The sequence below is a fragment of the Triticum urartu genome, chromosome 5 (assembly GCF_003073215.2).
Source record: "Triticum urartu cultivar G1812 chromosome 5, Tu2.1, whole genome shotgun sequence".
Lineage (NCBI taxonomy): Eukaryota > Viridiplantae > Streptophyta > Magnoliopsida > Poales > Poaceae > Triticum > Triticum urartu.
Genome location: NC_053026.1, coordinates 126,009,411 through 126,036,076, shown reverse-complemented (window position 1 = coordinate 126,036,076; position 26,666 = coordinate 126,009,411). Strand labels below are relative to the sequence as shown.

The 26,666-nt window shown below is 40.7% G+C and overlaps 1 protein-coding gene across 1 annotated transcript; it reads left to right on the top strand.

Annotated features, from left to right (window-relative positions):
* Positions 1-10,011: 10,011 nt before the first annotated feature.
* LOC125508157 (cytochrome c oxidase subunit 6b-1-like) lies at positions 10,012-10,820 on the top strand. The gene is made up of 2 exons (XM_048672762.1): positions 10,012-10,546; positions 10,652-10,820. Exons 1-2 carry the CDS (start codon positions 10,184-10,186, stop codon positions 10,703-10,705), a joined length of 417 nt encoding a protein of 138 aa, XP_048528719.1. The 5' UTR covers positions 10,012-10,183; the 3' UTR covers positions 10,706-10,820.
* Positions 10,821-26,666: the final 15,846 nt, after the last annotated feature.

Here is a 26,666-nt window from a genome sequence, read left to right as displayed (position 1 = left end):
ATGACCAAGGAAACTTCTTATACCTTTAATGTCCTTAGGACACGACATCTTTTCAATAGCATCAACCTTAGCTTTATCACTTCAATACCTCTTTTAGAAACTTTATGCCCCAAGAAAATACATTCATTAACCATAAAGTGGCAGTTCTCCCAATTCAAGACAAGATTAGTTTCTTCACATCTCTGCAAAACTCGATCAAGGTTGCTTAAGCAATCATCAAAAGAAGTTCCATATACGGAGAAATCATCCATGAATACCTCAACAATCTTTTCACAAAAGTCAGAGAATATAGCAGTCATACATCTTTGAAAGGTAGCAGGTGCATTGCATAAACCAAAAGGCATACATCTATAAGCAAAGGTACCGAAAGGGAAAGTAAAAGTTGTCTGTTCTTGATCCTCTTTTGACACAGGTATTTGAGAGAAACCGGAATAACCATCTAGAAAGAAAAAATGTGTATGTTTGGATAATCTTTCTAGCATTTGATCAATAAAAGGTAAAGGGTAATGATCCTTTTTAGTAGCTTTATTTAATTTGCAGAAATCAATTACCATTCTATAACCTGTAACAATTCTTTGTGGAATCAATTCATCTTTATCATTAGGAACAACAATAATACCTCCCTTCTTAGGGACACAATGGACAGGACTTACCCACTGACTATCAGCAACAGGATAAATTATACCTGCCTCCAGAAACTTTAGTATTTCTTTTCTCACCACTTCTTTCCTCTTAGGATTTAACTGTCGTTGGTGATCAACAACTAGTTTCACGTCTTTCTCCAATTTTATTTTGTGCTGGCGTAGAGTGGGAATAATGCCCTTAAGATCATCAAGAGTATATCCAATAGCAGCACGGTGCTTCTTCAGAGTTTTCAATAATTTCTTTTCTTCATGCTCTGAAAGGTTAGCGCTAATAAGAACACGATATATCTCTTTCTCATCAAGATAAGCATATTTAAGAGCATCAGGCAATGGTTTAAGCTCAAACACGGGATCACCCTTGGGTGGAGGAGGATCCCCTAGGATTTCAACAGGCAAGTTGTGTTTCAAAATAGGTCCCTGTTTAAAGAATACTTCATCTATTTCCCTTCTTTCATTCATAAACATATCATTTTCATGGTCTAGCAAATATTGTTCTAAAGGATCATTAGGAGGCACGGCAATAGAAGCAAGACCAATAATTTCATCTTTACTAGGCAATTCTTTATCATGGGGTTGTCTATGAAATTTAGCAAAGTTAAATTCATGAGACATATCCCCTAAATCAACAGAAAGAATATCCTTATTGCAGTCTATCTTAGCATTAACAATATTCAAGAAGGTCTACCAAATATAATGGGACACAAGTTATCTTGTGGGGAACCAAGAACAAGAAAATCAGCAGGATATTTAACTTTCCCACACAAGACTTCAACATCTCTAACAATCCCAACTGGTGAAATAGTGTCTCTATTAGCAAGCTTAATTGTAACATCAATTTCCTCTATCTCAGCAGGTGCAATATCGTGCATAATTTCTTTATATAAGGAATGAGGTATTGCACTTGCACTAGCACCCATATCACATAAGCCATGATAGCAATGATCTCCTATTTTAACTGAAATAACAGGCATGCCTACAACAGGTCTATGTTTATGTTTAGTGTCGGGTCTAGCAATTCTAGCAGCTTCATCACAGAAGTAAATCACATGCCCATCAATATTATCGGCCAAGAGATCTTTAACCATAGCAATACTAGGTTCGACTTTAATTTGCTCAGAGGGTGTAGGTGTTCTAGTATTACTCTTATGAACCACAATTGAAGCTTTAGCATGATCCTTTATTCTAACAGGGAAAGGTGGTTTCTCAATATAAGCAGTAGGAACAACAGAATCATTATAAGTGATAGTCTTTTCTTCAACTTTAATAGGTGTAAATACTTTTACTTCAATGGGAGGATTATATTTAAAGTTTTAAACCACTTCTCCTTAGGGAGATCAACATGACTAGCAAAGGATTCACAGAAAGAAGCTACAATCTCATAGTCAAGTCCATATTTAGTGCTAAATTCACGGAAAGCATCGGTATCCATAAAAGTTTTAACACAATCAAACTTAGGTGTTATACCTGACTCCTTACCTTCGTCGAGATCCTAGTCTTCAGAGTTGCGTTTAATTCTTTCCAATAAATCCCATTTGAATTCAATAGTCTTCATCATAAAAGAGTCAGTACAAGAAGTATCGAGCATGGAGCGATTATCGAGAGAAAGCCGAGCATAAATTTTTTGAATAATAATTTCTCTTGAGAGCTCATGATTGGGGCATGAATATAACATTGACTTAAGCCTCCCCCAAGCTTGAGCGATGCTTTCTCCTTCACGAGGCCAAATATTATATATAATTACGATCACGATGAACAAGATGCATCGGATAAAACTTCTGATGAAATTCCAATTTCAATCGGTTGTAGTTCCATGATCCCATATCATCACATAGCCTAAACCATGTCAATGCCTTCCCCTTCAAAGATAAAGGGAATACCTTCTTCTTGATAACATCCTTGGGCATACCTGCAAGCTTAAATAATCCACAAACTTCGTCCACATAGATTAGGTGCAAATTGGGATGTAATGTTCCATCACCTGTGAAAGGATTGCTAGCAGTTTCTCTATCATACCCGAAGGAATTTCAAAGTAAACATTTTCAGTAGGTTCAGTAGGTTGAGGAGCAACTCTTTGCTCTACTGGTCGGGGTAAAGATACCCCGAACAAGCCCCTCAAAGGATTATGTTCCATAGTAACAAGTGACAGTAAATTTCAGCACACTATATAAATTTTTCCTTACCAAATTCCACCTACCGGAGGTGCTTCACTCCCCGGCAACGGCGCCAGAAAAGAGTCTTGATGGCCCACAAGTGTAGGGGATCTATCATATCCTTTTCGATAAGTAAAAGTGTCGAACCCAACGAGGAGCAGAAGGAAATGATAAGAGGTTTTCAGCAAGGTATTCTCTGCAAGCACTGAAATTATCGATAACAGATAGTTTTGTGATAAGATAATTTGTAACGGGTAACAAGTAAATAAAGTAAATAAGGTGTGGGTCAATGGCCCAATCCTCTTTGTAGCAAAGGACAAGCCTAGACAAACTCTTATATAAAGGAAAACGCTCCTGAGGACACATGGGAATTATCGTCAAGCTAGTTTTCATCACGTTCATATGATTCGCGTTCGGTACTTTGATAATTTGATATGTGGGTGGACCGATGCTTGGGTACTGGCCTTTCTTGGACAAGCATCCCACTTATGATTAACCCCTATTGCAAGCATCCGCAACTACAAAAGAAGTATTAAGGTAAACCTAACCATAGCAGGGGGCACCCCATAGACACACAAGTTGATCATTGATTTTTTGGCCATGTGCGGTGCCCCCCTCCACCATAATCCACCTCAGTCATATCGTAGCGGTGCTTAGGCAAAGCCCTGTTCCGGTAGCAACATCATCACCGTCATCACGCCGTCGTGCTAACGAAACTCTCCCTTGAAGCTCTACTAGATCGTGAGTTCACAGGACGTCACCGAGCTGAACGTGTGCAGATCGCGGAGGTGCCGTACCTTCGGTGCTAGATTGGTCGATCGTGAAGACGTACGACTACATCAACCGCGTTATTTTAACGCTTCCGCTTATGGTCTACGAGGGTACGTAGACGATACTCTCCCCTCTCGTTGCTATGCATCACCATGATCTTGCGTGTGCGTAGGAATTTTTTTGAAATTACTGCGTTCCCCAACAAAGAGCTCAAGCTTGGGGATGCCCAAGGCACCCCAAGTAAATATTCAAGGAGACTCAAGCGTCTAAGCTTGGGGATGCCCCGGAAGGCATCCCATCTTTCTTCAACAAGTATCGGTATGTTTTCGTCTTCGTTTCGTTCACGTGATATGTGAAATCTTGGAGCGTCTTTTTTGTTTATTTTTCACTTTTATTTTATGCACCATGCTGGTATGAGATAGTCCATGGTTGATTTATAGAATGCTCATTGCACTTCACTTATATCTTTTGAGTGTGGCTTTATAGAATGCTTCATGTGCTTCACTTATATCATCTGAAGTTTGGATTGCCTGTTTCTCTTCACATAGAAAACCGTTGTTTGTAGAATGCTTTTTTGCTTCACTTATATTTATCAGAGCATGGTCTTTTGAGAAAGAATTAAACTCTCGTGCTTCACTTATATCTATTTAGAGAGTCAAAAGGAATTGGTCATTTGCATGGTTAGTCATAAAACTTATGGATCACTGAATATGATATGTTTGATTCCTTGCAATAGTTTTGCGATATAGAGATGGTAATATGTGGGAGGTACTAGTAAACGGTTGTGGTTAGTAGGAATATTGGTGTTAAGGTTTGTGATTCCCGAAGCATGCACATATGTTATCTCGTTATGATATGAAGTTGGAGCATGATTTATTAATGATTGTCTTCCTTATGAGTGGCAGTTGGGGACGAGCAATGGTCTTTTCCTACCAATCCATCCCCCTAGGGGCATGCGTAGTAGTACTTTGCTTCGAGGGATAATATACTTTTGCAATAAGTATATGAGTTCTTTATGACTAATGTGAGTCCATGGATTATATGCACTCCTACCTTCCTGCAATTTGCTAGCCTCTACGGTACCGTGCATTGCCCTTTCTCACCTCGAGAGTCGGTGCAAACTTCGCAGGTGCATCCAAACCCCGTGATATGATACGCTCTATCACACATAAGTCTTATTATATCTTCCTCAAAACAGCCACCATACCTACCTATTATGGCTTTTCCATGACCATTCCGAGATATATTGTCATGCAACTTCCACCTCTTCTGTTTGATGACTTGAGCATTCATTGTCATATTGCTTTGCATGATCATATAGCTGACATAGTAGTTGTGGCTCAGCCACCGTTCATTATTTTTCATACATGTTACGCTAGATCATTGCACATCCTAGTACATTGCCAGAGGCATTCATATAGAGTCATACTTTGTCATAGGTATCGAGTTGTAATTTTTATTTCTTTTGAGTTATAAGTAAACAGAAGTGTGATGATCATCATTATTCATTTTTAGAGCATTGCCCCGGTGAGGAAAGGATGATGGAGACTATGATTCCCGCACAAGTCGGGATGAGACTCCGGACAATGAGAGAAAAAATATAAAAAAAAGAAAAACAAAGAGAGAAGGGGAATCTAATTCCACACTTGTGCTTCAAAGTAGCACCATGTTTTTCATATAGAGAGTCTCCTATGTAGTCACTTTCATATACTAGTGGGAATTTTTCATTATAGAACTTGGCTTGTATATTCCGATGATGGGCTTCCTGAAATGCCCGAGGTCTTCATGAGCAAGCAAGTTGGATGCACGCCCACTTAGTTTTTATATTGAGCTTTCATACACTTATAGCTCTTAGTGCATCCGTTGCATGGCAATCCCTACTCCTCACGTTGATATCAATTGATGGGCATCTCCATAGCCCGTTGGTTAGCTGCGTCGATGTGAGACTTTCTTACTTTTTTGACTTCTCTATATTTACCCCTATCATCATACTCTATTCCACCCGTAGTTCTATATCCATGGCTCGCGCTCATGTATTGCGCGAGGGTTGAAAAAGCTGAAGCGCGTTAAAAAGTATGAACCAATTGCTTGGCTTGTCATCGGGGTTATGCATGATAAATACTTTGTGTTAAGAAGACAGAGCATGACAAGACTATATGATTTTGTAGGGATAGCTTTCTTTAGCATTGATATTTTGAAAGACATGATTGTTTGTTGGGATGCATGAGTATTGATGTCTTTATGTCAAATTATAGACTATTGCTTTGAATCACTTATGTCTTAATATTCATGCCATGATTATATATATAATCAAGTTTATGCTAGGTAGCATTCCACATCAAAAATTATCTTTTTTATCACTTACCTACTCGAGTACGAGCAGGAATTAAGCTTGGGGATGCTGATACGTGTCCGTCGTATCTATAATTTTTGATTGTTTCATGTCAATATTATACAACTTTCACATATTTTTGGCAGCTTTTTATATAATTTATTAGACTAACCTTTTGATCCAGTGCCCAGTGCCAGTTCCTGTTTGTTACATTTTTTTTATTTCACAGAAAAACCATATCAAAGGAAGTCCAAATGTGATAAAAAATTACAGAGAATTATTTTGGAATATTTATGATTTTTGGGAGGTGGAATCGACGCAAATGGGGGCCCACAATGACCACAACCCACCAGGGCACGCCGGGCACCCCTGGGGCGCCCAGGTATCTTGTGCCCTCCTCGAACATCAGTTGGGGCCCTTCTTCTGGCGCAACAAATATAATTTATGGAAAAAATCGTATAAAAATTTCAGCACAATCGGAGTTCCGGATCTTCCGGAATTTATGAAACCATGAAGGGCCAGATCCGGGAAGCGCGAAACAGAAGAGAACAGAGAGGGAGATCCAATCTCGGAGGTGGACCAGAGGGGGAACCCTCCTCCCATCTAGGGGGGAGGCCAAGGAAGAAGAAGAAGAAGGAGGGGGGCCTCTCCCCATCTCTCCTAGGGGGACAAGGATCGTGACGGTGATCTACATCAACAATCTTGCTACCGTCAACACCAACTCTCTCCCCCTCTATGCAGCGGTGTAACACCCATTCTCCCTGCTGTAATCTCTACTTAAACATGGTGCTCAACTCCATATATTATTTACCAATGATATTTGGCTATCCTATGATGTTTGAGTAGATCTGTTTTGTCCTGTGGGTTAATCGTGATCTTGGTTGGTATGATTGCATATTTTATTTATGGTGCTGTCCTACGATGCCCTCCGTCTCGCGCAAAAACGTGAGGGCCCCCCGCTGTAGGGTGTTGCAATACGTTCATGATTCGCTTATGGTGGGTTGCGAGAGTAACAGAAGGTTAAACCCGAGTAGCTGGGTTGTTGCATATGGGATAAAGAGGACTTGATACTTAGTGCTATGTTTGGGTTTCATGACCTTAATGATCTTTAGTAGTTGCGGATGCTTGCTAGGGGTCCAATCATAAGTGCATATGATCCAAGTAGAGAAAGTATGTTAGCTCATGCCTCTCCCTCATATAGAATTACAAGAATGATTACCTGTACTTGTTATCAATTGCCGAGGGACAAATGACTTTCTTGTTGACAAAAGCTATCCACTTTTATTACCTTGCAATTTATTCATAGTTTTATTCTTGCAAAGTACTCGTAGTTTTATTTTTGCAAAATAGTTTCATACTTGTTTTAGGTAAAGCAAACGTTAAGTGTGCGTAGAGTGTATCGGTGGTCGATAGAACTTAAGAGAATATTTGTTCTACCTTTAGCTCCTCGTTCGGTTCGACACTCTTATTTATCGAAGAAAGATACAAACGATCCCCTATACTTGTGGATTATCACTCCTCAACCTTCGTCCATCACGTGCCATCACCAACAATACCCCCTTTTTCATGTTGCATGGCATACCCCCCACGTACGACCATTTGCGTACTTTTGGGTGCCCCTATTACCCTAACCTATATGCCACCACGCCCCACAAATTAGCCCCGCAGTCCCGACGTTGCGTCCTCCTCGGTCTCCCTCGTGAGCACAAATGCTATTGTTGCCTCGACCTCGAGACATGGCAAGTCATCACTTCCCGGCATGTCATTTTTGACAAGAGCGTTTTTCCATACACCAATGTCATACCGGCCTCCCGTGCCACAAACAATCCCGTGAACAGATCCCCACACCCGATCCTCCTCGGTTACCCCCCACCCAACCCGATCGCACCCGTCGGCGCATCTACCTCGTACGCCACAACCAATCCAACAGCCCCCCCTATCCCCTCCGGGATCGCCGCCTGCCAGCTCTGCTAGCGCATCAGTCGCTGGATCAACGCCCACTACTCTCCCTCCACCCGTGGATCCCCAACCACCAATCCCGTGCCCTCTCCCAGCCCGTTGTCGGCCACCACTCGCGACACCGACCCCCCGGCCATTTCATGCTCGCCACTTGTCCGCCCGCTACCGCCTCGCGTCATACCAATTATGCCTCGTCGTAACACCCACGCCATGCAGACTCGCAGCCAGTCCGGCTTTCAGCAACCTAAAAATCTCTCCTCCCCACATTCTCTCACAGCCATGGCCACCAGCACCTCCATCTCACCCATCCCTTCCAACTACAAGCAGTCTCTCAAAGATCCGAATTGGTACGCCGCCATGTGTGATGAGTATCGTGCTTTGTTGCAAAACAATACGTGGTCTCTTGTTGCTCGTCCTGTAGGTGTTCATACGGTGACCGGGAAGTGGGTCTTCCGCCACAAGCTGCACCCCGACGGCACTCTAGCCCGTTACAAGGCAAGATAGGTGCTCCAAGGATTCACTCAACGGCCTGGCATTAACTTTGGTGAGACCTTCAGTCCGGTGGTCAAGCCAGCGACGATCCGGGTCGTCCTCAGCCTCACTGTGTCGTCGAGCTGGCTTGTTCACCAACTGGAGGTGAAGAACGCCTTCTTGCACGACGAGCTCGACACCACCGTCTACAGCCAGCAACCTTCGGGGTTTGTCGACGCCGATCGGCCCACACACATCTGCCATCTCCGCAAGTCGCTCTACGGACTCCGACAGGCCCCGTGGGCGAGGTTCCAACACTTCCACACCTTCATTCTTTCGCCCGGCTTCCATGCGTCCAAGTGCGACTCCTCGCTTTTCATACTCCAGAGCGCCGCCGGCACGGCATATCTATTGCTTTACGTCGATGACATACTACTCACAGCCAGCTCCGCCCACCTGCTATGCTCCACCATCGCCACTCTGCACGCTGAGTTCACCATGACCGACCTTGGTGAGCTGCACCACTTTCTCGGCATCACCACGCATCGCACCGCCACCGGTCTCTTCCTTTCGCAGCAGCAGTACGCCCTCGAGATACTCGACCGCGCCGCCATGCTCAACTGCAAGCCTGGCGCCACGCCAGCCGACACCAAAAGCAAGCTCTCATCGCTCGTCGGGGCTCCTGTCTCCGATCCCGCGTTGTACGGGAGCTTGGCCGACGCCCTGCAATATTTGACATTGACGCGGCCGGACCTTGCTTACGCCATCCAGCAACTGTGCCTGTTAATGCATGACCCGCACGAGGCACACCTCACTCTCCTCAAGCGCGTTCTATGATACGTGTGCGGCTCTGCTCACCTCGGGCTCCATCTACGGCGCAGCAGCGACACCAACCTCATGGCCTACTCCGACGCCGACTGGGCGGGATGCCCGAACACGCGATGCTCCATGTTAGGCTTCTGCGTCTTCCTCGACGACAATCTCATCTCTTGGTCATCCAAGAGGCAGCACATGGTGTCGCGGTCCAGCGCGGAGGTGGGGTGTCGCACACCTGTTGGCTCCGACAGCTTCTCCATGAGCTGCATCGACCGCCAGCGAGCATGACGATCATCTACTGCGATAACGTCAGCGCCATGTACCTCTCCTCCAACCCAGTGCAACACCAGCGCACCAAGCACGTGGAGATCGACCTCCACTTCGTCTGCGAGCGCGTGTCCTTTGGCGACGTGCACGTACTCCAGGTGCCCTCGACATCCCAGTTCGCCGACATCTTCACCAAAGGGTTGCCGACGGCTATCTTCACCGAGTTCCGATCCAGCCTCAACATTGTCGAAGACCCTGCTGCAGCTGCGGGGGGCTGTTGGAAGTCTTCCTCCACTCCTGACGCTGACTCGGGCACGTCCGCACGCCCACGGCCAACACGGTGATCGTGGTCACGTAGAGCTAGGCCACGATCCACTCTCTCTATTGTACACTCCTGTATACAAAGGGCCAGACCGACCCTATGATCAATAGTTATGCGGTGAATCCTATCATTCTTCTCGATGAAATTGCCAGCTTTGTTGAATTCTCTAACTAGTTTGGTAGTACCTGGGAAGGTACTGTCAGTCCTATCTGTACATGATGTGAAGTCGATTGTGAGTTCCAGTTTGGCTGTCTGGAACCTTGGCGTCGTCTAACCTAGATCAACGTCTATCTGGGATCTGGTGTTGAGTCGTAGCATCGATCGTGGATGTGTACACGTGTGCGCACCATGACACGTGCCTCCGCCCGGAACAGACAGCTGCCACCGTGGCTTGGCATCTCTCCTTCAGTGCTTCCACCGCTCAGCGCCAGTACAAAATCAACCAGCACCCATGCAGTCAGTCACCGTTCTGCCCCACGTTATCCAGAGCACCGATCGTCCTTCAGAGCATCGATCCGAGCACCGTAGTGAACCCGCACGAGAAGATGCACGCCAGGGACGTGGGGAAAGTGGCCCGAGGGGAGCAGGCGCCGAGGCCGCCGCACGAGCCCGGCAGCGTAGCCGACTCGCCGCCGCCGCCTACGTCGAGCTGCGCACTGCGCCCTGCGACTTCCGGTTCCCGACCCAGAACCAGACGCGCCACTGCTGCGTGCGCTACCTCGAGTACCACCGGTGCATGAAGGCCAAGGAGGGTGACACGTCGGAGTGCGGCAAGTTCCAGCGCTACTACAGATCTCTCTGCCCCACGGATTGGGTAAGCAGGTTCATTCAGGTTCCGGTGCATAATACTATGCTGCTTCTTCTGCCTCGGGTCTCCATCGTCGTCGGCTGTTAAGAGGGAGTGTGATTTGCTTTGCAGGTTGTGGAGTGGAACGGGAATCTAATCTGCTGTATCATCTTAGGGAGCGAGTGACGACATGTCATTTCGATGTACCAGTAGTTACATAAGCACAGAGACAGCGGTCTGAATCTATGTTGTTGGCCCCTCTCCTTAAAATGCTTCCAGCTGGTAGTGTTTGCCATCTCAAGTTGATTCTTCACAAATACATTTTCCAGCTCCAAGTTTCTTCATGTCACAGCAATTGAGGTCCCTAACCTCAATTTTGGCTACGGTCTCCATTTATCAGATAGCTTCAATGGACACTAGAAGCATACGCGCGCCTTGCTGCGCCGCTTAAACTGCTACGGTGTCCAAGTCTGAAAAATATTAAACTGCTACTGTGCCAAGTCTGAAAAATATGCCTTGAATGCTACCATGAGCTATCCATCTCACTCTTTTTTAACCGAAATACTGCTTATAAATGTGTACTGGGAATTGTCGTAGCACTTGCTCTTACCTCGAGTTAACATCCAGACAATTGAAATAGATCGGATAATTGTCTAGTTGTGGAAGAGAAGTTCATATCAGTCCTAGGCACAAAGCATTTGACCAGCAGTGACCCTTTCTCCTTTCTGAGATGGATATCATCTCTCACAACCAAGCATTGGGCAATTCAAATGCCATGCAATAGAACGACACCAGATCGTTTAAATACTGAATGAGAAGTACCTTTTGTATTACATATACTAGAACGACACCAGATCGTTTAAATACTGAATGAGAAGTACCTTTTGTATTACATATACTAGAACGTATGAATAGCAACCACCTCTCGCAAACCGTACTTGATAAATGGTAGAGGAACAAAATTTCCAAAACAATAAAATTGAGAAAAGCAAATGATTAATTAATCTGCTAAAACTTAGGATGAATAAGAACTAAGAAACACGGATACATGGTAATACGGTTTTTTTTCCTCAAAAGCAGCCATACGGGGACGTTAAGTATATATAGAACAAATAACAATATGCCATCTAATAAAGAGAAAAATAATAATGGGATGCAATTATACTGCCCCCTTTGTTGTCTCCCTGCCTGTCAATGGTTGAGTTGAATGAATCTAAATCTCCTCATACTGAGATCTTTGCAACATGCAAATACATACTATGCTAATATTGGAAATTGTGACAAACATAAACCTTCACTTCACCCGTGAAGGATTGGCTGCTGCCCCAGATATCATGCCCCTGGCCAACAAAAAGACAGCGACACCAGCAGCAAGAAGGAAAGACCCAAACACAAAGCGGCATCCACAGCAGGCGGAAGTTAAGCAAGAACTCAAGCACAAAGCGGCATCCACAGCAGGCGGAAGTTAAGCAAGAACCCCAAGCAGCAAAGGCACTCCGACAGCCGACAGCAATAGTTCAGCAGCAAAAAACTAATCAGAAAGAGGTGAGGGTGAGGTGATTTGTTTCTAAATATCATTATCTTGGTCAGTATTTAACAATCTGGCATTCTGTTTCGGAAGTGTATGGACAGGGAAAGCTCAGTACAGTGTTGACTTGCAGTGAAAGTGGATGGATGGTTTTTTGGTTCCATGAGGATGAACAATTCCTGCATGTTGTTTTGATTGGTCCTAGTCCATAAAGATATGGTGTAGATTATCACAAAGTTATCCATTTAACATTTAATTAACATTTTTCAATAATCTCAATCCAGTTTAGTGTAGTTTCTGTGAGATTTCAGTTCTGCGTAAAAATGCAGTTATATATGCAGTTTACCTGTATTCTTGCATCTCCAGACCAACTTCTGAGCAAGGGGCTTGAACAAACTGGGTGCACATACTTGCATATTTTGACTGACTCCTGAAAAAGCAAGGATATATTACTCAATCTATGTGTATTGTAACTGCAATATGATGCTTGGTCACATGAATGCATGCTTTGCTAAGTCTTCTAATTTCTGTGGTATGGTGTTCAGGTTTTTGGGGCCAAATTGCTACATATAGCATGCATTGCTAAATCTTGTAGCTTAATAGTTGGGACAAATTTTTGCTGCTGCTAGCTTGAATGCTTGACCATTTTGAAACCGTAATAAATCCATAGGAAACTCAAGAAGGGTTGTCTATAGGAAATTAATAGACATGACCATCTAACAATTACAATTTAGCTTGAAATAAAATGATTATCAGTACATAATCTGATTCCTAACCTTGTAATAACTCAAAATAATGCTGATTTGGAATGAGAAGCTTGTTTATTTCCCATTGCAGATCAATGTACTAAATTTGCATGTGATTCTACAAAGGACAAACTTTATCAAGCACATAATCTGTTTCCCACTCACATTTTCCTGGAGTACTCATATTGGTGATGCGGCAGGTATGAATTTTGTACTACTGCAAAAATCAAATCTGAATGAGGTGGGCGCTATGTTACCTGCTCAAGCTTCCTTGCTGCCGGGAGCAACTAACGGCAGAAAGTTGCGTTGGGGGACGAGATAGGGGAGGAATGAGTTGAAGGCGTACCTTGCTGCCACGAGGTGAGCTGTTTGGGAGCTTCAGCACCAGACGAGATGGCGTCACCCGTGCTCCCTTCTAGGGGCCGCTAGATAGAAGGGCCCAGCAGAACCGAAGGAAATCACCGCCGCCAAGCAGAACCGAACGAAAGTCCCGACACCAATTGTAGGCTGGCAACACAAGCGCTCCACGCAGCAGAGCAAAGAACAGCGCAGGCATGCAGCGACTAACATCCACGGTGGGTCAACGCCCCCTGTGGTTTGTGCATGAAGCGTTCAACTGAGTCACTCATGTTAAGTGAATATGGAGAGAAATATTAAGATAACAAAATATTGTAGTTCTGATTGAATAAGAATTCCAGTTGCTACTTGTATAAGTGTAGGGTTGAACATATTTTAATGGCAAAATGTTCCACTGTTTGCTTGAACGTTATGACTAAATAAGTGTTCTGGTAAGCTTTGAGCATTTGCAGAATTGAACAGAAGAACAACATATGCAGAATTATGAACAAAGCTGAACAAAACTGAACTGAATTCCACTTGTTGCTCCTAACACTTAACTAAATGGCACACAAGACTGAACTTGAACTGAACTAAATGACAATTATTGCCCAGAATTGACTAAACTGAATGGCACCCAAAATTAAACTTGAACTAAACTAAATGGCAACTATTGCCTGGAGTTGAGTTGAAATACTTGTTTACACTCTCACTTGAGTTAGAGCACATGTTTTCCAAAAAAGAACAAAAGTATTTCACCACAACCCAGAAAAAATGCCATCTGTGACCAGGCCCTGTAAATAAAAAATAGAAGTACAGTTTTTAGACAGAAATTATGATCTCTAGATTTGTAAACTAACTGAATATGAGTGAATCATTATGACTGAATGAATGCTCCAGTAACCTACAAGTTTCCAGTTTGCACCATGCAAGCAGGGTATTCAACTATGTATGACAAAAAAGCAGGCCACCACTATAGCTTGTACAGATTTTGTAGTTATACGGAAACATCATGTTCTCCGTCTTACTATGAAACTGCACCCCTTGTGAATCAGGCCACTCCAAAATGGTGTCCATAATTTGAATCAAAAATATAATTTTGGGCCACTGAAGTTGGTGTACACCACATAAGACCTAGGTATAAATTTCCATGAGAAGTGATTTCTATTTGGTTCCTGTGATAAGTAATAATCAGAAATAACACTCAACATGAGCTAAGCTAGCCAGGTAAGATTAGTCAACCTAATCCAGTTTCCTACTTAGGCCTTTAAATTATTTCTGCCGAGGGAAGCATGTTCAATTGCCTCTTATTTTTCTTACTCTTAGCTTCATATCAGTCGGCGCTTTTCCATCACCGGTGAACATTAAAAATGAATACAATTGCATGATCACATAGAAGTATAATTAAGTAGCAGCAGCATATACGATCTATAATAATGCAAAGCATAGCCAGACAACCATTCGATGCTGATTACAATCAAAGATGCAACAAAAGGTCAATGGAAATTGTTAATCTGACAAAAGAGTGAAAGCATCATTAATACTGGAAGAAAACTAAATATTATTCCCTCCGATCCAAAATAAGTGTGGCAGTTTTGAACGAACCCGGGCTCAAAACTGCGACACTTACTTTGGATTGGAGGTAGTAGAAAGAAAATATTTTTCTATAAAAAATAGATAGAACATGTCACCTGCAGCTCATACAAAATTAGCAGCATCCAAAGACAATCAACTATAATTCAAACTAAATATTTACCCCCAGCCACCAACAAAGGCAAATGAACTGGAAGCACAATGAGGTAAACCATAGGTGTCATACAACCCAAGTAACCAAGTACAGGATAAAGTTCTTCCAAGCCCAATCCCAAGCCCAAGCAAGTAAAAAAGGAGGCAATTTATCCATGAATTCAGACCAAGACAAAAGGAGAATAAAAGGTTCCAAACAGAGCATATAGGCAAACAAAGCATACAGGCCAAGACCCAAACATCAGAAAAACAAAATTGACGACGCGTTGGAAATTACTCTTAACCAAAACTTTTCTATTATTGATTCTCAAGGAAGTTCATCTTACTGTAAGCCTAAATTCTGTAATTCATGAGCAACCCCAATGGACTCAGATAAATCAAGGATGGAGCGATAAAAGACCTGAAGGAAATGGGGCATAATAAAATCCATAGCTCTGGTAAAAGGACGCCCTTCCAAAACAGCAGGTCAGTAGCCAAGCAAGCTCATAAAGTCATAATTCATATGATAAATTCAGGTATGCCACCTGCATCATTCAGTATGGCTATGATGAGAACCATGAATAATGCCAGAAGAACAAACCTGCAACCATAAAAGACAGCAAGATTACTGGTGGTGAAATACTGTCACAATTACCTACTATTGGATTTGCTGTTGCATTCTTACCACTATCCGTATGGTGATGCAAACGGCACAAATTTGCAGCCAAGTAGTACAAATCGTCAGGGCTCTTAGTAGGAAGAAAATAGAGGAACTGCAGCTGAACTTTGCCGTGTAGTTCACCATGCACTGCAAAATGGAGAACACAACGCAGCGGCCAGGCTCTGTGAGCACGATGTTGACGCGGACCTGGCAGCGTCCATCGTGTCTGACACCGCTTGCCGCAGGTGCCCAACAAAATCCAAACAAAGACAATGAACATTAATGATCGCAGGAAGTGCATAGAAAATCCATAGTTTTGATATATAACTATATAATACAAGATTATTTTTTGCATACAACTGTATCTTATTGCATAGCAGAACTTTTCTATTATTGATTCTGAAGGAATTTATTTACCGTAACATCTTAATATTTTAGAGAGAATTCCTTATTTAACACTGTGTCTAAAATTTATGCCCTATTTGACATTGACAAATAATTTGTTCCCTATCTAACAAGGAGTCTAAATTTTATGCCTTTTATAACACTTATGTCCATTTTAAGCCTAAATGACACCTGAAATGACCATTTTGCCCTCATGTGGTATGTTTGTGTGCGCGTGCCTGTGATGTTGCGTGTGTTTGTGTGCGCGTATGTATGTGCTACTGCTGCATATGTGTGTGTGTGTGTGCACGCGCGCGTGTGCTGCTGTGTGTGAGTTTGCTACTGCGTGTGTACGTGCATGCTGTTGTGTGCATGCGTGGTGCGTGCAGTGGCGGAGGCAGGAATATTTTTCTGGTGTGGCGGAGTTTATGAAGGAGAAAATCATGTATGATATAATTTTGAAAGAACTTACTACAATACTGGATGTATATTACTTCGCTGTGTGTGTTGCTGCGTGTGTGTGTGTTGTTGATGCGTGCGTGTGTGCTGCTACCTGTGAGTGTGTTGCGTGTGTGTGTGCTGCGTGTGTGCGTACTGCTGTGTGTGTGTTGTGTGTGCTACTGCCCTCGCACTGATGTTGCGTGCGTGTGTTATTGCCCCGCACACACACATACCACATGAGGGGCAAAAGGATCTTTTCAGTTGTCATTTAGGCTCAAAATAGACAAAAGTGTTATAAAAGGCATAAAATTTAGACTCGTTGTTACATAAGGAAGAAAAAGGTTTTCAGTGTCAAATAAGGAAACGAAATTTAAGATAGTGTTAAGTAAGGAATTGTTTCAATATTTTAAGGTTTTAACAAAAGAAGAACATATAGTTTAGGAATGAACGGACTACATGAGTATGAGGAAACATTTATACCCATTACTATATATTGATAAACTTCATTATCAGTTGTTTGACTTTAATAAACAGCAAGATATATCCAATTCTTGTGCGTCTTTGGAGGTTCCTTAGTTGATCTTGCCATGGTAGGATAAGCACAAATGGCAGCATGAACCTTCTTGTACAGTGCTTCCTTGTCATCGGCCGCAATATTCTTCCTGATGTACTCACTGAAGTGAGATTGGTACTTCTTAGGTTCCTCATCAGCTATTGACTGAAATATGGGTAGGGCAGAAGTTAAATCGAGATTCAGTAAGCTGCTTCAGAAATAAGAAGAAAGTACACTTGCTTTAGGATACTTTATATGGGTGAATCGGGCCCAGATATATCTTCCAGAAAGAATTCATGTATACAACAACGACAGCCCTAGGGAATGAAGAAATGGCATTATAATACCACGAGGGCAACGGATCCAACTCAAATCTCTTGTCACTGTGTGGAATACCAAGACCACCATCCAAAGCTCCCTGCAGTAGCCAACAGACTGAAGAGGGTCTCAAAAGTAAATGGATAAACTATATGCTTCCTAATTCAATAGCTTAGAACCCCCTAAATATAGAATAAAAGAAGCAGACCAACAACAGGCAATAAATGCAGTCCAAGATTAGTCATACTTCAAGTCCATCAGTGAGCCTGCCGCAGAGCGATGGATCAAACAACACTGTAAGTAAGCTATATATTTTTCTTGGCTTTCCATGTGTACCAACTACATCCTTTAAAATGTCTATTATTTAGATTTCTAACCTATCCAGCAAAATTATCAATCGTGCATTCAAGATCTGTAGGTAAACAAAATAAAGGAGACTTTTCACCACAAATCTCATCCAGCCATCACAAACCATAGCATCAGAATAAGAGAACAAAGTTTAACAAAGTGACAAAACAACAGAAAATGAAAGCATTACAACAGCAGCACGCCATGGCAATCCTGAAAAGCAAAGACTTGTCAGTGTGGAAGAGGTATGTAAAACCCTCTCTGCCTGATCTTCCTACTCTTCCTCGCGACTGCAGATGAAAAGAAAAGCAGTTAACTTGAGGTCCAGATCTCAGATTCATACATCCAATTTTTTGCCAAAAAAAGCAAAGTAAAAATCTGAGAACTAAAACCAACTGATACAGCTGCGGGAGCCCAAATAGTTCTGCATACAAGAATCTTTAATTCCCCATAAGAAAACTTCTCCATACCAAGTTGTATATTCTTTGACACTTTCAATGGGAAAAATATTTAGCAATAAAACTGGTCATTGAAGCTAAAGCACCATTCATCTATGCAACAAGAACATAAATTAGTATCAGAATTCTAACATCAAATGTAGGTGTAGTCCATAGATAAGCTAACTACCTGGAATACCTAGCAATTTAAAATATATGCTTGAATGAAGCTGCAGAATGAGAAAAAAAGGGAGACAAGAGTGAGAGCAGGGAGGAGAGCGGAGGTGGAGGAAAACCTGAACCGCCTCGGCATCCTTGCTCCTGCTCCTCCTGTGCCAGGAAGGAGAGGGTTGTGGGGCGCAGGAGATGCGTGGAGTCACCATTGTGCACAAGCAGCAGGAGCAGAGCCAAACTAAATCTCATAATCCACCATAAATTTTGGTTAAAGATCACAGTCGACTAACTAAAACCAAATTGTTCCAAATTTATTAAAGATTCATTTCCATAAAAATAATAATCACCATGCTCATCTATTAGACCTAAAATCTCATAATCCACCAGACATCTTTCACTATCTTCTCAAGACACAATCTCCTAACTAAATCCAACTAACATCTCATAAATCACAGACAAATTTGGTTCAATATCACAATCACCTAACTAAATCCAAATTGTTCAAGATTAATTAATACACCGAACATCTTTGACTATCTCTTCAAGATCACAATCAACTAACTAATCCATCAAAAATCTCATACTCCAGCATAAAATTTGGTTCAAAATGACAATCGCCTAACTAAATCCAAAATTTTCCAAGTTTATTAAATAATTATTTATCCAGCAATACAATAATCAACATGCTCACCTACAAGACCTAAATTCACATAATTCACCAAACATCTTTTACTAGCTTGTCAAAATCACAATCAGCTAACCAAATCCAACCAAAACCTTATAATCCACCGTAAAATTAGGTTAAAAGATCACAATCACCAAACTAAATCCAAATCATTTCAAACTAAATTAAATATATGTACATCCTCCAATATAATAATCGCCATGCTCAGTTATTAGACCTAAAATCCATAATCCACCAAACATCTTTGATTATCATCTCAAGACACAATCACCTAATTAAATCCAACTAAAATCTCATAAATCACAGAGAAATTTGGTTCAATATCGCAAATCATCTACCAACTCCAAATTGTTTAAGATTAATTAATCCACCAAACATTTTTGACATCTCCCCAAGATCACAATCTACTAACTAAATCTATTGAAAATCTTGTAATCCACAATGAAATTTATTCAAGATCATAATAGCCTAACTACATCCAAATTACTCCATGTTTACTAAAGGACCATTTATTCACCAATATAATAACCACCACGCTCACTTACTAGACCTAAGTTTAACAAAATTCACCAAACATCTTTGACTAACTCGTCAAGATCACAATCACCTAACTAAATCCAACAAAACCTCAAAATCCACCTTGGATTTGTTTGAAAAATAGCAATCACCTAACTAAATCAAAATTGTTCCAAACTAAATTGAAGATCTGTTTTATCCACCAATATAATAATCACCATTCTCATCTACTAAACCTAAAATCTCATAGTCCAGCAAACATCTTTGACTATATTCTCAAGACACAATCACCTAACAAAATCCACCTTAAATCTCATAATCCAGCGTAAAATTCGGTTCAGTATCACAATCACCTAACCAAATCCTAATGATTCAAGATTAATTAATCCAAACATATTTGAATATGTTCTCAAGATCATAATCAACTAACTAATCCATCAAAATCTCATAATCCACCATAAAATGTGGTTCAAGGTCACAATCGCCTAACTAAATCCAAATTGTTCCAAATTTATTAAAGATTCATTTATCCACCAATATATAATCAACATGCTCACCTACTAGACCTAAATTCACATAATTCATCGAACATCTTTTCCAACCTCCTCAAAATCACAATCACCTGACTAAATCCAATCAGAACCTTATAATCCATCGTAAAATTAGGTTAAAAGATCACAATCACCTGACCAATTCAAATTGTTTCAAATTAATTTAAACATCTATCTATCCACCAATAAAATAATCACCATCCTCCTCTACTAGACCTAAAATCTCATGATCCACAAAACATGTTTGATTATCATCTCAAGACACAATCACCTAACTAAATCCAACTAATATCTCATAAATCACAGAGAAATTTGGTTCAATATCACAATCACATAACTAAATCCATATTGTTCAAGATTAATTAATACACCGAACATCTTTGACTATCTCCTCAAGATCACAATCAACTAAATCCATTGAAAAATCTCGTAATCCACCATGAAATTTGTTCAAGATCACAATTGCCTAAGTAAATCCAAATTGCTCCAGGTTTACTAAAGAAGTCGATACTTCCTTGAGATTGAGGTTTCTTCTACCTCTAATGCCTTCTTTATTTCCTAAGAGGAGTATATCCAGGATCTTCTTGCTCTTGTTGCTCGTACTAATGAGCACACTATTGAGACTGCTATGGAGCTCAACATCCATCTTTGTGTCCACCATCGCTCCCTGAAAGTCCGGACGGGCGTCCGTTGCCTGGTCACAGGTTGCTATGTGTGCTTGTCTTGATCCTACATCCCGTGTTCCCTTGTTGGGCGACACCATGACCGCACGCTCAAGCACCACCAATGGCGAGCAAGAGCACAGACAATCGACGCATACCTGAATTTTACCCACGGGACACGCTCGAGAACACGGCGCTACCTATCGTCAAGGCCAAGGGCGCACATTAGGAGAACGTGGGATGCTTAATCAAGTGCGTGACACAAAATCCGCAAACAGGACAAGAACACCAAAACGGACAACGAGGAACGGAGAGTGCACATGCACGTGGGATGCTGGATCAAAGTCCATCTGCTACCACTACCCCCATTCTCTCCTCATTTGCCTTGTTTACCCGTTATTTTCAGTAGTGGCATCATTGCCTTGAGTCACTTGTGTGGCCCTCATCTCTAACCACCAATATAATAATCAACATGCTCACCTACTAGACGTAAATTCACATAATCCACCGAACATCTTTTACTAGCTTGTCAAAATCACAATCACCTAACTAAATTGAAATCGTTTCAGACTAAATTAAATATATGTCCATCCATCAATATAATAATCGCCATGCTCAGTTATAAGACCTAAAATCCATAATCCACCAAACATCTTCGATTATCATCTCAAGACACAATCACCTAACTAAACCCAACTAAAATCTCATAAATCACAGAGAAATTTGGTTCAATATCGCAATCATCTACCAACTCCAAATTGTTTAAGATTAATTGATCCACCAAACATCTTTGACATCTCCCCAAGATCACAATCTACTAACTAAATCTATTGAAAATCTTGTAATCCACTATGAAATTTATTCAAGATCACAATAGCCTAACTACATCCAAAGTGCTCCATGTTTTCTAAAGGACCATTTATCCACTAATAACCACGATGCTCACTTACTATACCTAAGTAAACATAATTCACCAAACATCTTTGACTAACTCGTCAAGATCACAATCACCTAACTAAATCCAACAAAACCTCAAAATCCACCATGAATTTGTTTGAAAAATAGCAATCACCTAACTAAATCAAAATTGTTCCAAACTAAATTAAAGATCTGTTTTATCCACCAATATAATAATCACCATTCTCATCTACTAAACCTAAAATCTCATAGTCCAGCAAACATCTTTGACTATTCTCAAGACACAATCACCTAACTAAATCCACCTAAAATCTCATAATCCGGCATAAAATTCGGTTCAATATCACAATCACCTAACTAACTCCAAATTATTCAAGATTAATTAATCCAACCATCTTTGAATATCTTCTCAAGATCAGAATCAACTAACTAGTCCATAAAAATCTCATTATCCACCATATAATTTGGTTCAAGGTCACAATCGTCTAACTAAATTCAAATTGCTCCAAATTTATTAAAGATTCATTTATCCACTAATATAATAATCAGCATGCTCACCTACTAGACCTAAATTCACATAATTCATCGAACATCTTTAACTACCTCGTCAAACTCACAATCACGTGACTAAATCCAACCAGAACCTTATAATCCATCGTAAAACTAGGCTAAAAATTGTTCCAAACTAAATTGAAGATCTGTTTTATCCACCAATATAATAATCACCATTCTCATCTACTAAACCTAAAATCTCATAGTCCAGCAAACATCTTTGACTATTCTCAAGACACAATCACCTAACTAAATCCACCTAAAATCTCATAATCCGGCATAAAATTCGGTTCAATATCACAATCACCTAACTAACTCCAAATTATTCAAGATTAATTAATCCAACCATCTTTGAATATCTTCTCAAGATCAGAATCAACTAACTAGTCCATAAAAATCTCATTATCCACCATATAATTTGGTTCAAGGTCACAATCGTCTAACTAAATTCAAATTGCTCCAAATTTATTAAAGATTCATTTATCCACTAATATAATAATCAGCATGCTCACCTACTAGACCTAAATTCACATAATTCATCGAACATCTTTAACTACCTCGTCAAACTCACAATCACGTGACTAAATCCAACCAGAACCTTATAATCCATCGTAAAACTAGGCTAAAAATTGTTCCAAACTAAATTGAAGATCTGTTTTATCCACCAATATAATAATCACCATTCTCATCTACTAAACCTAAAATCTCATAGTCCAGCAAACATCTTTGACTATATTCTCAAGACACAATCACCTAACAAAATCCACCTTAAATCTCATAATCCAGTGTAAAATTCGGTTCAGTATCACAATCACCTAACCAAATCCTAATGATTCAAGATTAATTAATCCAAACATATTTGAATATGTTCTCAAGATCATAATCAACTAACTAAAATCAAAATGTTCCAAACTAAATTGAAGATCTGTTTTATCCACCAAAATAATAATCACCATTCTCATCTACTAAACCTAAAATCTCATAGTCCAGCAAACATCTTTGACTATATTCTCAAGACACAATCACCTAACAAAATCCACCTTAAATCTCATAATCCAGTGTAAAATTCGGTTCAGTATCACAATCACCTAACCAAATCCTAATGATTCAAGATTAATTAATCCAAACATATTTGAATATGTTCTCAAGATCATAATCAACTAAATAATCCATAAAAATCTCATAATCCACCATAAAATGTGGTTCAAGGTCACAATCGCCTAACTAAATCCAAATTGTTCCAAATTTATTAAAGATTCCTTTATCCACCAAAATATAATCAACATGCTCACCTACTAGACCTAAATTCACATAATTCATCGAACATCTTTTACTACCTTGTCAAAATCACAATCACCTGACTAAATCCAACCAGAACCTTATAATCCATCGTAAAATTAGGTTAAAAGATCACAACCACCTCACCAATTCAAATTGTTTCAAATTAATTTAAATATCTATTTATCCACCAATACAATAATCACCATCCTCCTCTACTAGACCTAAAATCTCATGATCCACAAAACATTTTTGATTATCATCTCAAGACACAATCACCTAACTAAATCCAACTAAAATCTCATAAATCACAGAGAAATTTGGTTCAATATCACAATCACATAACTAAATCCATATTGTTCAAGATTAATTAATATACCGAACATCTCTGACTATCTCCTCAAGATCACAATCAACTAAATCCATTGAAACATCTCGTAATCCACCATGAAATTTGTTCAAGATCACAATCGCCCTAACTAAATCCAAATTGCTCCATGTTTCCTAAAGAAGTCGCTACTTCCTTGAGATTGAGGTTTCCTCTACCTCTAATGCCTTCTTTATTTCCTAAGAGGAGTATATCCAGGATCTTCTTGCTCGTGTTGCTCGTACTGATGAGCACACTATTGAGACTGCTATGGAGCTCAACACCCATCTTTGTGTCCACCTCCGCTCCCTGAACGTCCGGACGGGCGCCGTTGCCTGGTCACAGGTTGCTATGTGTGCTGTCTTGATCCCACATCCCGTGTTCCCTTGCTGGGCGACACCATGACCGCACGCTCAAGCACCACCAATGGCAAGAAAGAGCACAGACAATCAACGCATACCTGAATTTTACCCACGGGACACGCTCGAGAACACGGCGCTACCTATCGTCAAGGCCAAGGGCGCACATTAGGAGAACGTGGGATGCTTAATCAAGTGCGTGACACAAAATCCGCAAACAGGACAAGAACACCAAAACGGACAACGAGGAACGAAGAGTGCACATGCACGTGGGATGCTCCATCTGCTGCCACTACCCCCATTCTCTCCTCATTTGCCTTGTTTACCAGTTATTTTCAGTAGTGGCATCATTGCCTTGAGTCACTTGTGTGGCCCTCATCTCTATCCACCAATATAATAATCAACATGCTCACGTACTAGACCTAAATTCACATAATCCACCGAACATCTTTTATTAGCTTGTCAAAATCACAATCACCTAACTAAATCGAAATTGTTTCAGACAAAATTAAATATATGTTCATCCATCAATATAATAATCGCCATGCTCAGTTATAAGACCTAAAATCCATAATCCACCAAACATCTTCGATTATCATCTCAAGACACAATCACCTAACTAAACCCAACTAAAATCTCATAAATCACGGAGAAATTTGGTTCAATATCGCAATGATCTACCAACTCCAAATTGTTTAAGATTAATTAATCCACCAAACATCTTTGACATCTCCCCAAGATCACAATCTACTAACTAAATCTGTTGAAAATCTTGTAATCCACTATGAAATTTATTCAAGATCACAACAGCCTAACTACATCCAAATTGTTCCATGTTTACTAAAGGACCATTTATCCACCAATATAATAACCACCATGCTAACTTACTAGACCTAAATTAACATAATTCACCAAACATCTTTGACTAACTCGTCGAGATCACAATCACCTAACTAAATCCAACAAAACCTCAAAATCCACCGTGAATTTGTTTGAAAAATAGCAATCACCTAACTAAATCAAAATTGTTTCAAACTAAATTAAAGATCTGTTTTATCCACCAATATAATAATCACCATTCTCATCTACTAAACCTAAAATCTCATAGTCCAGCAAGCATCTTTGACTATTCTCAAGACACAATCACCTAACTAAATCCACCTAAAATCTCATAATCCGACGTAAAATTCGGTTCAATATCACAATCACCTAACTAAATCCAAATTATTCAAGATTAATTAATCCAACCATCTTTGAATATCTTCTCAAGATCATAATCAACTAACTAATCCATAAAAATCTCATTATCCACCATAAAATATGGTTCAAGGTCACAATCACCTAACTAAGTCCAAATTGTTCCAAATTTATTAAAGATTCCTTTATCCACCAATATAATAATCAACATGCTCACCTACTAGACCTAAATTCACATAATTCATCGATCATCTTTTACTACCTCGTCAAAATCACAATCACCTGACTAAATCCAACCAGAACCTTATAATCCATCGTAAAATTAGGTTAAAAGATCACAACGACCTCACCAATTCAAATTGTTTCAAATTAATTTAAATATATATTTATCCACCAATACAATAATCACCATCCTCCTCCACTAGACCTAAAATCTCATGATCCACAAAACATTTTTGATTATCATCTCAAGACACAATCACCTAACTAAATCCAACTAAAATCTCACAAATCACAGAGAAATTTGGTTCAATATCACAATCACATAACTAAATCCATATTGTTCAAGATTAATTAATATACCGAACATCTTTGACTATCTCCTCAAGATCACAATCAACTAAATCCATTGAAACATCTCGTAATCCATCATGAAATTTGTTCAAGATCACAATCGCCTAACTAAATCCAAATTGCTCCATGTTTACTAAAGAAGTCGCTACTTCCTTGAGATTGAGGTTTCCTCTACCTCTAATGCCTTCTTTTTTTTCCTAAGAGGAGTATATCCAGGATCTTCTTGCTCGTGTCGCTCGTACTGATGAGCACACTATTGAGACTGCTATGGAGCTCAACATCCATCTTTGTGTCCACCTCCGCTCCCTGAACGTCCGGACGGGCGTCCGTTGCCTGGTCACAGGTTGCTATGTGTGCTGTCTTGATCCCACATCCCGTGTTCCCTTGCTGGGCGACACCATGACCGCACGCTCAAGCACCACCAATGGCAAGCAAGAGCACAGACAATCGACGCATACCTGAATTTTACCCACGGGACACGCTCGAGAACACGGCGCTACCTATCGTCAAGGCCAAGGGCGCACATTAGGAGAACGTGGGATGCTTAATCAAGTGCGTGACACAAAATCCGCAAACAGGACAAGAACACCAAAACGGACAACGAGGAACGAAGAGTGCACATGCACGTGGGATGCTGGATCAAACTCCATCTACTGCCACTACCCCCATTCTCTCCTCATTTGCCTTGTTTACCAGTTATTTTCAGTAGTGGCATCATTGCCTTGAGTCACTTGTGTGGCCCTCATCTCTATCCACCAATATAATAATCAACATGATCACCTACTAGACCTAAATTCACATAATCCAACGAACATCTTTTACTAGCATGTCAAAATCA